General features: G+C 47.4%; 1 protein-coding gene across 1 annotated transcript in view; it reads right to left on the bottom strand.

Moving 5' to 3' along the window:
- Nucleotides 1-12,693, bottom strand: part of SLIT1 (slit guidance ligand 1) — a 615,356-nt gene that overhangs the window by 153,488 nt on the left and 449,175 nt on the right. Inside the window, exons 12-16 of the mRNA XM_089662084.1 lie at nucleotides 10,575-10,646; nucleotides 7,607-7,750; nucleotides 6,003-6,166; nucleotides 3,188-3,211; nucleotides 1,147-1,291 (exon numbers count right to left, since the gene is read on the bottom strand). Of these exons, the coding sequence (XP_089518210.1) occupies nucleotides 1,147-1,291; nucleotides 3,188-3,211; nucleotides 6,003-6,166; nucleotides 7,607-7,750; nucleotides 10,575-10,646 (549 nt within the window). The remainder of the gene's footprint in view (nucleotides 1-1,146; nucleotides 1,292-3,187; nucleotides 3,212-6,002; nucleotides 6,167-7,606; nucleotides 7,751-10,574; nucleotides 10,647-12,693) is intronic.

Below are 12,693 nucleotides of genomic sequence, written 5' to 3'. Positions count from 1 at the left end.
TGCACTTGGCAAGTGCAGTTGCTCCAGAGCTTAGTAAATGAGGGGAGGCTCTGCTAACTTCCACCATCCATTGTTTATCCTTTGAGGGGAAGCTCTGCTGACTTCCACCATCCATTGGGTATTCTTTGAGGGGAAGCTCTGCTGACTTCCATCATCCATTACTCAGCGGCCCTCATGGTGGGTAATATTAAAACTATGGGCACTTTTAGCGATTGTAGAATTGAAAAAACATTGGGATTGATTTACTAAAGGCAGATAGACTATGCACTTGGCAAGTGCAGTTGCTCCATAGCTTAGTAAATGAGGGGAGGCTCTGCTGACTTCCACCATCCAGTGGTTATTCTTCGAGGGGAAGCTCTGCTGACTTCCACCATCCATTGGGTATTCTTTGAGGGGAAGCTCTGCTGACTTCCACCATCCATTGGTTATCCTTTGAGGGGAAGCTCTGCTGACTTCCACCATCCATTACTCAGCGGCCCTCATGGTGGGTAGTATTAAAACTATGGGCACTTTTAGCGATTGTAGAATTGAAAAAACATTGGGATTGATTTACTAAAGGCAGATAGACTATGCATTTGGCAAGTGCAGTTGCTCCATAGCTTAGTAAATGAGGGGAGGCTCTGCTGACTTCCACCATCCATTGGTTATTCTTCGAGGGGAAGCTCTGCTGACTTCCACCATCCATTGGGTATTCTTTGAGAGGAAGCTTTGCTGACTTCCACTATCCATTGGGTATTCTTTACAATGTGAAGCTTCACCTCATTTACTAAGCTCTGGAGCAACTGCACAGCTGAGATTAGCCTTTAGTAAATCAACCCCATTGGCTCTAATAAGAGACAAGACCTCGTTGAACAAACACCAATACAATCATCCACAGGGGAGGTGAGACATGTGAGCGGTTCATTATTTGGAGCCTACAAGGCCACCAAGCTGTGATCTATTAGCGTTTCATTTTCTCCTAAAGCTTTAATTAAATCTTGGTGTTTGTGCCGCTCGGCTGGGAAAATACAGATGCGTGTTAAATCCCGTAGTGAAATCAGTTCATGTAAATGAGTTTTTGAAGGGAAGATGTACAATGGCGGAATGCCAACACGCCAAAGAGAAAGTGACGCGTGGACCCGGATTTGGCACAGCTCCCATACGTACAGCTCGGCCGTAGACTGAGGAATGCGGTCTGGGATTTTGGTGAGCCTCAGGTTGGAGCAGTCCACCACGTTGGATTCACATCGGCATTTGGGTGGGCAGACGACATCGCTGTTGCACTCGCTGTTCAGCTGGTAGTCCTCAGTTCCTGCGGGAAGAAACGCGCGGGACAAAGAGACAAGGCTGCATCAATGCCAGTTGGGGTTCAGGACAGGACAATGATTACACATGAACAGTTCCTCTACATGTCCATTTTTTTGACAGCCATTTCTGAATGGGAACCGGGGGCATTTACTGATATTCAAAAATATTACGTAAATGGGTCATGTTTGGTGGCGGTCCTGTGTAACGGCCATGATCGCTTTTGTTTCATGGCAGCAGCAAGTGTGCAACCCCGTCCGCTTGCCTTTGCAGTTTAAGGAGGATGGAGAAGGGGGGGTCTCAACCGCCTATTTTTATAGCCCCCCCCCAACCACAAGTGTAAACTAATGAGCCATACACGGGTCAAATTGCGAATGAATTTTCTTCAGAAAATCTGAAATTTTGTGCATTTTGTAATCCGATGGCGCCACCATTGATTTCGAAAATTCAACCAACCGAGCCTCTAATTTCACCTCACTTTGCTACAGAAAAATAATTTTCGTGGCCCAGAATTTTCTTTTCTTTCCAGGTCACAGCTCACGCTCTTTTCTTTTTTTGATTAAGTTTCTCACATGATTCTCCCATCATTAATTAGAAACTCGTTTGTTTTTCAAAAAATTTCCAACATGCCCGATCACTCAAATTCGTTGGTTGCTTGAAAATCGGTAATTGTTGTGGCCCACCAACAATTTTCTGGATGAAAATTCTTCGAAAGTATTTTCTAAAGAAAATCCTTTCAGAATTCGACCCATGTATGGCTTAAGCTTTAAATTGTAACTCCACTTATGCCGAATCCCCCCCCCCCCAAATCTTTCCTGTGTGAGCAATGTACATTGCAGGGATTTTAACAAACTTTCCCTACCTGTTTCTGTTCTGAAGAAATAGCTGTTTGTTTCCCCATGTCCTGTGAAGACTGATTCTGAATGGGAGGATCTGCTTCATTATAAACACCTGGTGCACATTAAGTGTTCTAATGAGGAAAGTTGTAGGGTCTGCATCCCTTTAGAAGTGTTAAACCCTTGGGAAGTATCTCACCAAAACTTAAAGTGATACTAAAATCTTGTTTTTTTTTTTTTTTTTTTTTAAATAACAAACATGTCATACTTACCTGCTGTGTGTATTGGTTTTGCACAGAACAGCCCCAATCCTCCTCTTCTTGGGTCCCCAGCCGGTGCCCCTGGCCCCTCCCTCTTGTCGGGTGCCCCCACAGCAGATTGCTATGAGGGACACCTGAGCAAGCGCACTCCCGAGCTGCCACTCTGTGGGTCCATTCAGACAGAGAGCCGTGGCTCTGCCCAACCCCCTCCCTCTCCTGACTGGCTCACTGGCTGTGATTGACAGCAGAGGGAGCCAATGGCCTCAGCCAATCAGGAGTGAGAGTCCCCGGAGAACCGAGGCTCTTGTAGACATCGCTGGATCAAGAGGGGGCTCAGGTAAGTGTTAGGGGAGGGGGGGGCTATGGGGCCTGCTAAAAAAGGGTTTTTTGCATGAAGGTTAAAAAATTTGAGACTTTTAGAACCACTTTAAATTTCTGTTGCGGGGATGCCTAAAATCTGACTTGTTTCATAGTCAGGGAAATCAGAGAGCCAATCACACAAGCAGGAAATTACATTTCTTGGGGGGGGGGGGTTCTGTATACCAACTGTGTACAGAACGCCTCCTGTTTGCAATATGGCTTTGAATTTTGCCGAATATTACAGCGGGTGCAGATCGAAAAGGAACGGTCATTTTATTAACATTAAATTATAATCTGATTTTTGTAGCAATTGCATAAACTACATTTTTTTTTCAATTTAATATTTTTTTTTTATAAAAGTAGAATTATCCTTTGATGAGTACATTTACAATTCTTATTTGTATTTTAATTAAATTAAAAAAAAAAAATAAGAAGAAAAAATCTTACCTGGAATAATATATTGTTCTTTTGCTGGGGGGAAAAAATAATCTGATTATTATAAAAACATTAATTTTTATAATTTTTAATTATAAACATTAATTTTGCTTCATATACTTCTTTCAACTCATACAAATTTAGGACGTTATCAGTGGTACTTAGGATGAGCGTGGCTTGAAATTCATCCAATGTTCAGCCACACCCAGAAGGAAACTGTCAGTGCCGGCCCAAACGGGTACAGCCAGGGCATTCCCCACCCTTGCCACTGCATGTACACAAAGGGGAGGGGATGCTTGTGACATCATTCACCTACATGTACATTGGAATACCCCAGTTGCAGCTGACTGGGCCAATACTGACAGCTTAATTCTGGTAGGTTCAAACCAAACCCAAACTCATCCCCTAACTTCCTCACTGCTGGCTATACAACAAGAAATTTGTCTAGCCCAGCATTTCTCAACCGGGGTGCTTCAACTACAGGTGGATAGGTGCACACTGATGGAGTAGAAACCCAACACTTGCCAGCCCATCCAAACATCACGGCCAGCATCCAAAAAACAGAATGGTTAACGCGTTTCACGCATAGAGTGCTTACTCATGACCCACCCACCTGGGGTAGGTGCATACTGATGGAGTAGAAACCCAACACTTGCCAGCCCACCCAAACATCTCGGCCAGCATCCAAGAAACAGAATGGTTAACGCGTTTCACGCTCAGAGCGCTTACTCATGACCCACCCACCTGGGGTAGGTGCACACTGATGAAGTAGAAACCCAACACTTGCCAGCCCAACCAAACATCACGGCCAGCATCCAAGAAACAGAATGTTTAAAGCGTTTCACGCTCAGAGCGCTTACTCATGACCCACCCACCTGGGGTAGGCGGACACTGATGAAGTAGAAACCCAACACTTGCCAGCCCAACCAAACATCACAGCCAGCATCCAAGAAATAGAATGGTTAATGCGTTTCACGCACAGAGGGCTTACTCATGACCCACCCACCTGGGGTAGGTGCACATTGATGGAGTAGGAAACCAACACTTGCCAGCCCATCCAAACATCACAGCCAGCATCCAAGAAACAGAACGGTTACTGCGTTTCACGCATAGAGCACTCATTCATACCCCACCCACCTGGGGTAGGTGCACACTGATGGAGTAGAAACCCAACACTTGCCAGCCCATCCAAACATCACAGCCAACATCCAAGAAACAGAATGGTTAACGCGTTTCACGCTCAGAGCGCTTACTCATACCCCACCCACCTGGGGTAGGTGCACACTGATGGAGTAGAAACCCAACACTTGCCAGCCCAACCAAACATCACAGCCAGCATCCAAGAAATAGAATGGTTAATGCGTTTCACACACAGAGGGCTTACTCATGACCCACCCACCTGGGGTAGGTGCACACTGATGGAGTAGAAACCCAACACTTGCCAGCCCATCCAAACATCACAGCCAGCATCCAAGAAATAGAACGGTTACTGCGTTTCACGCTTAGAGCACTTACTCATACCCCACCCACCTGGGGCAGGCGCACACTGATGGAGTAGAAACCCAACACTTGTCAGCCCAACCAAACATCACGGCCAGCATCCAAGAAACAGAATGGTTAACGCGTTTCACGCACAGAACACTTACTCATAACCCACCCACCAGAGGTAGGGGCACACTGATGGAGTAGAAACCCAACACTTGTCAGCCCACCCAAACATCACAGCCAGCATCCAAGAAATAGAATGGTTAATGCGTTTCACACACAGAGGGCTTACTCATGACCCACCCACCTGGGGTAGGTGCACACTGATGGAGTAGAAACCCAACACTTGTCAGCCCAACCAAACATCACGGCCAGCATCCAAGAAACAGAATGGTTAACGCGTTTCACGCACAGAACACTTACTCATAACCCACCCACCAGAGGTAGGGGCACACTGATGGAGTAGAAACCCAACACTTGTCAGCCCACCCAAACATCACGGCCACCATCCAAGAAACAGAATGGTTAACGCGTTTCACGCACAGAGCGCTTACTTATAACCCACCCACCTGGGGTAGGTGCACACTGATGGAGTAGAAACCCAACACTTGCCAGCCCAACCAAACATCACGGCCAGCATCCAAGAAACAGCGCTTACTCATAACCCACCCACCTGGGGTGCCGAGGGTTGGTGTGCCATCTGAGGTTGTCAGGGGTCATGCATTTCCAAGGTTCAAACAGGCCTGCCACAGGCACCATGGAAAGGTATGATGGTTATTCAGGATGGGTGGCATTCAGGGCAGCCCCATCCTTGAGAAGAGAACAGATGTCCACCTCCGCTTAGACCTGCTCCGCCTACCACCTACTGCCATGCCTCCACGGCTGCCGTGAAGACTGGAAGGTAGGACCTAAAGGGCGCCAAGATCGAAAAAAAAGTTGAGAAACGCTGGTCAAGCAACAGGTGCTCCTAGGAATATTGTACTTTGGTGATCAAACCACTTCATTGTAAGTGCACGTGTATATACTGTATCCTTTAGATACTTGTAGAGCCTACAATGATACTCAGAGCAGCTTTGGCTCCAGTGAAGCGCAGTCTATTTGAAGAATGTATCAGGACATTCGAAAATTGGATCACATACAAATCAACACATACAAAATATAGAACAGAAGGCATAGTAATACCGCATGTGTACATGTTCTATAATTCCTGTAGGAAAATGTTACAGTAGTAACTAGAAATGTGTGACTACTCTGCTGGCTGAGAAAATTACAAATATTTTACACATATGTACATCAACTGTGTATTTTTAGTCATTTTGAAGACCAAAAAAAACGAAATTACCTGAACATCTGAACTTCTTGCTTTTGATTTGGCCGATGCGTTTGTTGGCAAGTCGTCGAGGGCTGGCACATCGGGCCCCGCTGGTCTCTATTGGATTCGTTCTCAGGAAGTCCGCCAACCACTTCAGGTTACAGTCGCAGATGAAAGGATTTTGAGCTAAATGCCTGGGCAATGGACAAATTTTGGTTGGACGGAATAGCACAACAGGTGATGCACCCAACAGTTACCACTGTGGCCCTAGGGCAGTTCTCTGGGCTTTTTTCTCAGAGAATAGGTTCAGGTACTCCCCCCTTCAGAGTTACTCATTGTCTCCGCCCCATACCCACCTCCGAGCACTATCCATTGGTTCTACCACCTTCCCACCTCCCAGTACTGCCCATTATAAAGAATTCAGAACCACATATCATTTTGTTGTGCTGGGTAATTTACATGGAATTTGTTAGTGATAACATGAAAAGCAGTAAAATAGACCCCCTATAGCTAGGAACAATAGACCCCCCCCCCAGCAAAAATAGACCCCCCCAAACAACAAGAGATCCTTCTCTCAATAGTAGATCTCTCCTAGCAACAACTGAGCCCCACAAAAGCATAAGACCCCCCAAGCAGTAATATATCCTCCGCCAGCAACAACAGACCTCCCCATCAATAGACCTCCTTAGCAACAACAGACCCCCCAGCAACAATAGATCACCCACCAGCAACAATACACTTCCCCACCAAAGATTTACAACCCCCAGAAACATAAGACACCCCAGCAACAATAGCCCACCCCAGCAAATAGACCCCCCTATAAACGTAAGACTCCCAGCAACAATAGATCCCACACCAACAATAGACCCCGATAAAAAATAGAGCTCCCCAGCAACAATGCCCCCCCCCCAAAATATAAGACCTCCAGAAACAATACATCCCACACCAACAATAGATCTCCCTATCAACAATTGACCCTCCCAGTAACATAAGACCACCCCCAGCAATAATAGATCACCCACTAGCAGTAATAGACTTCCCCATCAACAATAGACTCCCCCACCCCACAACAATAGAACCCCCAGCAGCCAGCATCAATGGACCCTCCAGCACACCCCACCACCCTTTCAACAATAGACTCCCTCACCCCACAACAATAGAAACCCCAGCAGCCAGCATCAATGGACCCTCCAGCACACTCCACCACCCCTTCAACAATAGACTCCCCCACCCCACAACAATAGAACCCCCAGCAGCCAGCATCAATGGACCCTCCAGCACACCCCACCACCCCTTCAACAATAGACTTCCCCACCCCACAACAATAGAACCCCCAGCAGCCAGCATCAATGGACCCTCCAGCACACCCCACCACCCCTTCAACAATAGACTCCCCCACCCCACAACAATAGAACCCCCAGCAGCCAGCATCAATGGACCCTCCAGCACACCCCACCACCCCTTCAACAATAGACTCCCTCACCCCACAACAATAGAACCCCCAGCAGCCAGCATCAATGGACCCTCCAGAACACTCCACCACCCCTTTCCATTACACACATTCAGTGCTGGAGGTGTCAGAACTTCGTTCCCCCATGTTCCCGCTGAAAAAAAGCCCTCTCATTTTTACTCACAAGGTCTGGATGGCACGCAGAGAAGAGAAGGTTCCTTTGGCTAAACTCTGAATCTTATTGTCATATAGGGACAGCAGAGAGAGGTTCTGCAGGTCCTGGAAGGTGTCGGCCCGGATGCAGTTAATTTTGTTGGCATTTAGAAGTCTGAAAGCGAGAAGATGTTCAGGGTAAACCACCAGGATGAAGTTTACAAGCACTGCCATGATGACTGCATTGATCTCTACTTAGTTTAATCAGCTTCCATTAGGCCAATGTTGGCTCGAAGGTAATCAATCAATACTGTATGCTTTACAAACAACACAAACTTAATGAATGTTCTCTGAAGAGACTTCCATACGTGACATTTCAGTAATGGAGGTGGCTTTGAATCTTAGGCCTGACAGCTGTCCTTCAAGGACCAAACAATTTTATAATTGTATGCCAAAGAGTGGTTGAATTCACTGTATGCAACCAGTTGGCCCCTTCACCAACTTCCCACGAAGAGAGAAATGGCAAATATACAGCCCACTATCTGACTCGGACTCCAACGTTCTACAAGAGCAATGCTTTGACTGGCCAAGGTTGACTTTGTCGAAGATTTGATAGGAGTTCAATACTGGCAACCCATAAGATTTCAATGTGTCTATGTGTTTCCAGTCGCTTGTGCTTTGAATATATCTTTTCAATTCTTACTGCCCTGGACTCTAGACTCTAGTCCAAACCAATGATTCTGAAACATTTAGAATGTGGCGTTTCTTCAAGGTGGGTGCTTGGGCCCCCCCTGTGTATATTAATATTGTTTGAAAGTAAATAGTTTTTTTTTTTTCATGCCAGTTCAAATTGTTTAGAGCCACAGCGAGGGGCGTCCCTAGGGTTGGTGTCACCCGGTGCGATAACACTTGGTGACACCCCCTCCGACGATCCCCGCAGAATGGATCGGATCTGCGGGTTGAGCAGAATGGATCAGAGTTCGATCCATTGTGCTCCCCAATCCATAGATCCGATCCATCCTGTGGGGATCATCAGCTTTCTTTACAACTTACAGGTGCAAGCAGTTCAATATATATGTGTAAAGCGCTGCGTAAATTGACAGCGCTATATAAGTACCTGAAATAATAAATAATAATAATAACTTACCTTTTTGTGGAGTGGGTCCGGTGTCACCCCGTATAGGTTGCATGCCGACAATCCCCGCAGGATAGATCGGATCTGCAGAGTATAATGGATCGGAGTCCGATCTGCAGAGTATAATGGATCGGAGTCCGATCCATTATGCTCCCCAAACCGCAGATCCGATCCATCCTGCGGGGATCGTTGGCTTTGTTTGCAACTTACCTTTTCGTGGAGCGGGTCCGGTGTCACCCCGTATAGGTTGCATGCTGACAATCCCCGCAGGATGGTTCGGATGTGCGGAGTATAATGGATCGGAGTCCGATCCATTATTCTCCCCAATCCGCAGATCCAATCCAACCTGCGGGGATCGTCGGCTTTCTTTACAACTTACCTTTTCGTGGAGCGGGTCCGGTGTCACCCCGTATAGGTTGCATGTCGATGATCCCCGCAGGATGGAATGGATCTGTGGATTGGGGAGCATAATGGATCGGATTCCGATCCATTATGCTCAATCCGTAGAATCTAACCATCCTGCGGGGATCGTCGGCATGCAACCTATACGGGGTGACACCGGACCCGCTCCATAAATCAGTAAGTTGTAATGCAAGCCGACGATCCCCGCAGGTTGGATCGGATCTGCGGATTGAGCTTAATGGATCGCAGTCCAATCCAATATGCTCCCCAATCCGCAGATCCGATCCATCCTGCGGGGATCGTCCGCATGCAACCTATACGGGGTGACACGGACCCGCTCCACGAAAAGGTAAATTGTAAAGCAAGCCGACGATCCCCGCAGGATGGATCAGAACTGAAGATTGGGGAGCATAATCTATCGGACTCCGATCCATTATGCTCAGTCCGCAGATCCGATCCATCCTGCGGGGATCGTCGGCTTGCTTTACAACTTACCTTTTCGTGGAGCGGGTCCGGTGTCACCCCGTGCGGTAGGTGGCACCCCGTATGGCGAGCACCCCCCTGCACCTGCCTTGGGACGCCACTGGCCACAGCAATGATTACTCCACTTGCACCCGAAAATGAGTACATAGTTCCCTCTCTGTCTTAGGCCCTTACTGCTGAACTCATGAGGCCTGGGGAACTTTTGTTTCATTGCTGGGAGCCACAGTCCATGGGATTACTGTGCATGTGCCCAAAGGTATTTAGAGAGCCCCATCTCTGCCCCTGAGCCCCCTGCTGAACTGTTGGCTCCCAGGCCCCACACAGGAGGGCCAGCTCTACCCCCCTATTGGTGGCCTTACTGAGGGCCATACAGTCTGAAACAGCTGTATGTAAATTGGCTCTATAATAGCCTATATTTGCACTATAGACCAGCCGTTCTGGATGTCACCTGATCAATGGAGCGGAAAGCAATTCTTTGCATGGTTCTGCCCATTGTCCAGAAATGAGGAATAATCCTCCTATTTTTGGGACACCTAACAATACGTTGATCACTGGAAACTGAAAGAGACGATACACAGGTAAGCCTTTCGATGAAAAGTGATACAAATCCCTGGCCAAAAAGGGGTTATAGGAAACACGTCATAAAAGAAATATGGAGGCCACCAATGTTGACTTCTCCTTCTGGAAATGCTGGTTGTAGGCCTGTTAGCAAGTCACCGACCCAGAACAAACATGCTGATCACACTTCACTTTCTGCATGCTTGTTCCTTTTTTAATTTTTTTTTTTACTAAAAGTATTAAAGTCAAAGGGAACAGACAAACGATTGTTTCAGAAGGAGTTGAGCCGTGGCTGCCAACGTATTTCTCCCAAGACGGTCTTCCTCTAACATAATCCTCTACCATCATCCTAACCCCGCATGCACAGTAAAGGATTATGGGTAGAAATATGCAAACAAGATAAAAATAAACCCTTACTTACAGAAGCTGCAACGCATGGAGGCCACTAAACACACCTTTGGGAAGATCTGTAATTTTGTTGCCATATAAAATCCTGTAGAGGAAAGCAGAGAGTTACAATGTCACTGAAGCTAATATAAGTGTTTCAGGCAGTTTCAGATTTTGGCATCATGGGCAGGTTGCTCTGCCATTGGGGATCCAGTGCCTTTATAAAAAGTCTAGATATTGTGATACTAATGGGGACATTAAAGCATTACTAAACCCAGGACCATGCATTTACTACACAGCTCAAAAAAATTTGAAAACCCATCAGATCTCAAAGGGGAAATCTCCTGCTGGATCTCTATACTGGTATGGACGGGGTGATGTGTTAGGAACGTAAGGACGCCCCATCGTTTGATGGAAATTAAAATGATCAACCTACAGAGGACTGAATTCAAAGACACCCCAAAAATGAAAGTGAAAAAATTATACAGCAGGCGAGTCCATGTTGGTGAAATGTCATTGCAGCAACTCAGAATGGTCCTCAGTAGTCTGTGGGGCCCCCACGTGCTTGTATGCATGCCTGACAACATCGGGGGAGGCTCCTAATGAGACAACGGATGGTGCTCTGGGGGATTTCCTCCCAGATCTGGACCAGGGCATCACTGAGCTCCTGGACAGTCTGAGGTGCAACCTTGGGGCATTAGAAGGACCGAAACATGACATCCCAGAGGGGTTCTATTGGATTTAGCCTAGGAGAGCGTGGGGGCCATTCAATGGGATCAATACCTTCATCCTCCAGGAACTGCCTACATACACGAGGCCGGGAATTGTCGTGCACCAGGAGGAACCCAGGACCCACTGCACCAGGAGGAACCCAGGACCCACTGCACCAGGAGGAACCCAGGACCCACTGCACCAGGAGGAACCCAGGACCCACTGCACCATGGGGAACCCAGGACCCACTGCACCAGTGTAGTGTCTGACAATGGGTACAAGGATTTCAACCCGATACCTAATGGCAGTCAGGGTGCCATTGTCTAGCCTGTAGAGGTCTGTGTGTCCCTCCATGGATATTCCTCCCCAGACCATCACTGACCCACCACCAAAACGGTCATGCTGAACCATGTTACAGGCAGCAGAACGTTCTCCACAGCTTCTCCAGACCCTTTCACGTCTGTCACATGTGCTCAGGGGGAACCTGCTCTCATCTGTGAAAAGCACAGGGTGCCAGTGGTGGACCTGCCAATTCTGGTGTTCAATTAGAGTTATTATAGAACAAAAGGCTGCACCGCAATGTCCTACTCTGCACCAGATTAATTTTTTTGTACCATGTGTCTAATTGCATTATATTGCCAAAAGTAATCGGCCTTTCCACGCAGATGAACTTTAATGGCCCCCCAGTCTTAGTCCGTAGGGTTCAATATTGAGTTGGCCCCGCCCTTTGCAGCTATAACAGCTTCAACTCTTCTGGGAAGGCCGTCCACAAGGTTTAGGAGGGTGTCTATGGGAAGGTTGGACCATTCTTCCAGAAGCACATTTGTCAGGTCAGGCACTGATGTCGGGGGAGGAGGCCTGGCTCACAGTCTCCACTCTAATTCATCCCAAAGGTGTTCTATGGGGTTGAGGTCAGGACTCTGTGCAGGACAGTCAAGTTCCTCCAACCCAAACTGGCTCCTCCATGTCTTTATGGATCTTCACTGCACCAGTCTTGAAAAGTGGGGGTGAAGGGTTATTTCCATCTTGGCATAGGTGGGGACTCTGATGTGATGGGAGGCCTCTGACTTTGTGATGGGAATAATCTGTGGTGATGGGGGGGGGTCTCTCATGTTTAGGGGAACCTTGATTTGTGATGGGACTTTGGTGTGATAGAGGCCTCTGTTATGGGGATGGAAGGCTTTCATGTATAGGGGGACTCTGATGTGATGGGGGCTTCTGTGGTGATGGGGGGGCTCTGATGTATATGGGGAACTTCGATGTGATGGAGGACTTTGATGTAAAGGGGGACCTTTGCTATGATGTGAAGGGGGTTCTGATATGATGGGTCGACCTTTGATGTATAGAGGGGACTCTGATGTGATTGGGGGGGCTTTGATGTAATGGGGAGACCTCTGATGTGAAGGGAGGCCTATGTTGTGAAGAGAGGACTCTAACATAAA

Source organism: Staurois parvus, unplaced genomic scaffold (genome assembly GCF_062004578.1).
Source record: "Staurois parvus isolate SC_StPar_1 unplaced genomic scaffold, SC_StPar_1.0 ptg001428l, whole genome shotgun sequence".
Classification (NCBI taxonomy): domain Eukaryota; kingdom Metazoa; phylum Chordata; class Amphibia; order Anura; family Ranidae; genus Staurois; species Staurois parvus.
Note: the sequence above shows the minus strand (reverse complement) of the source record. Positions and strands in the feature narration are given on the sequence as shown.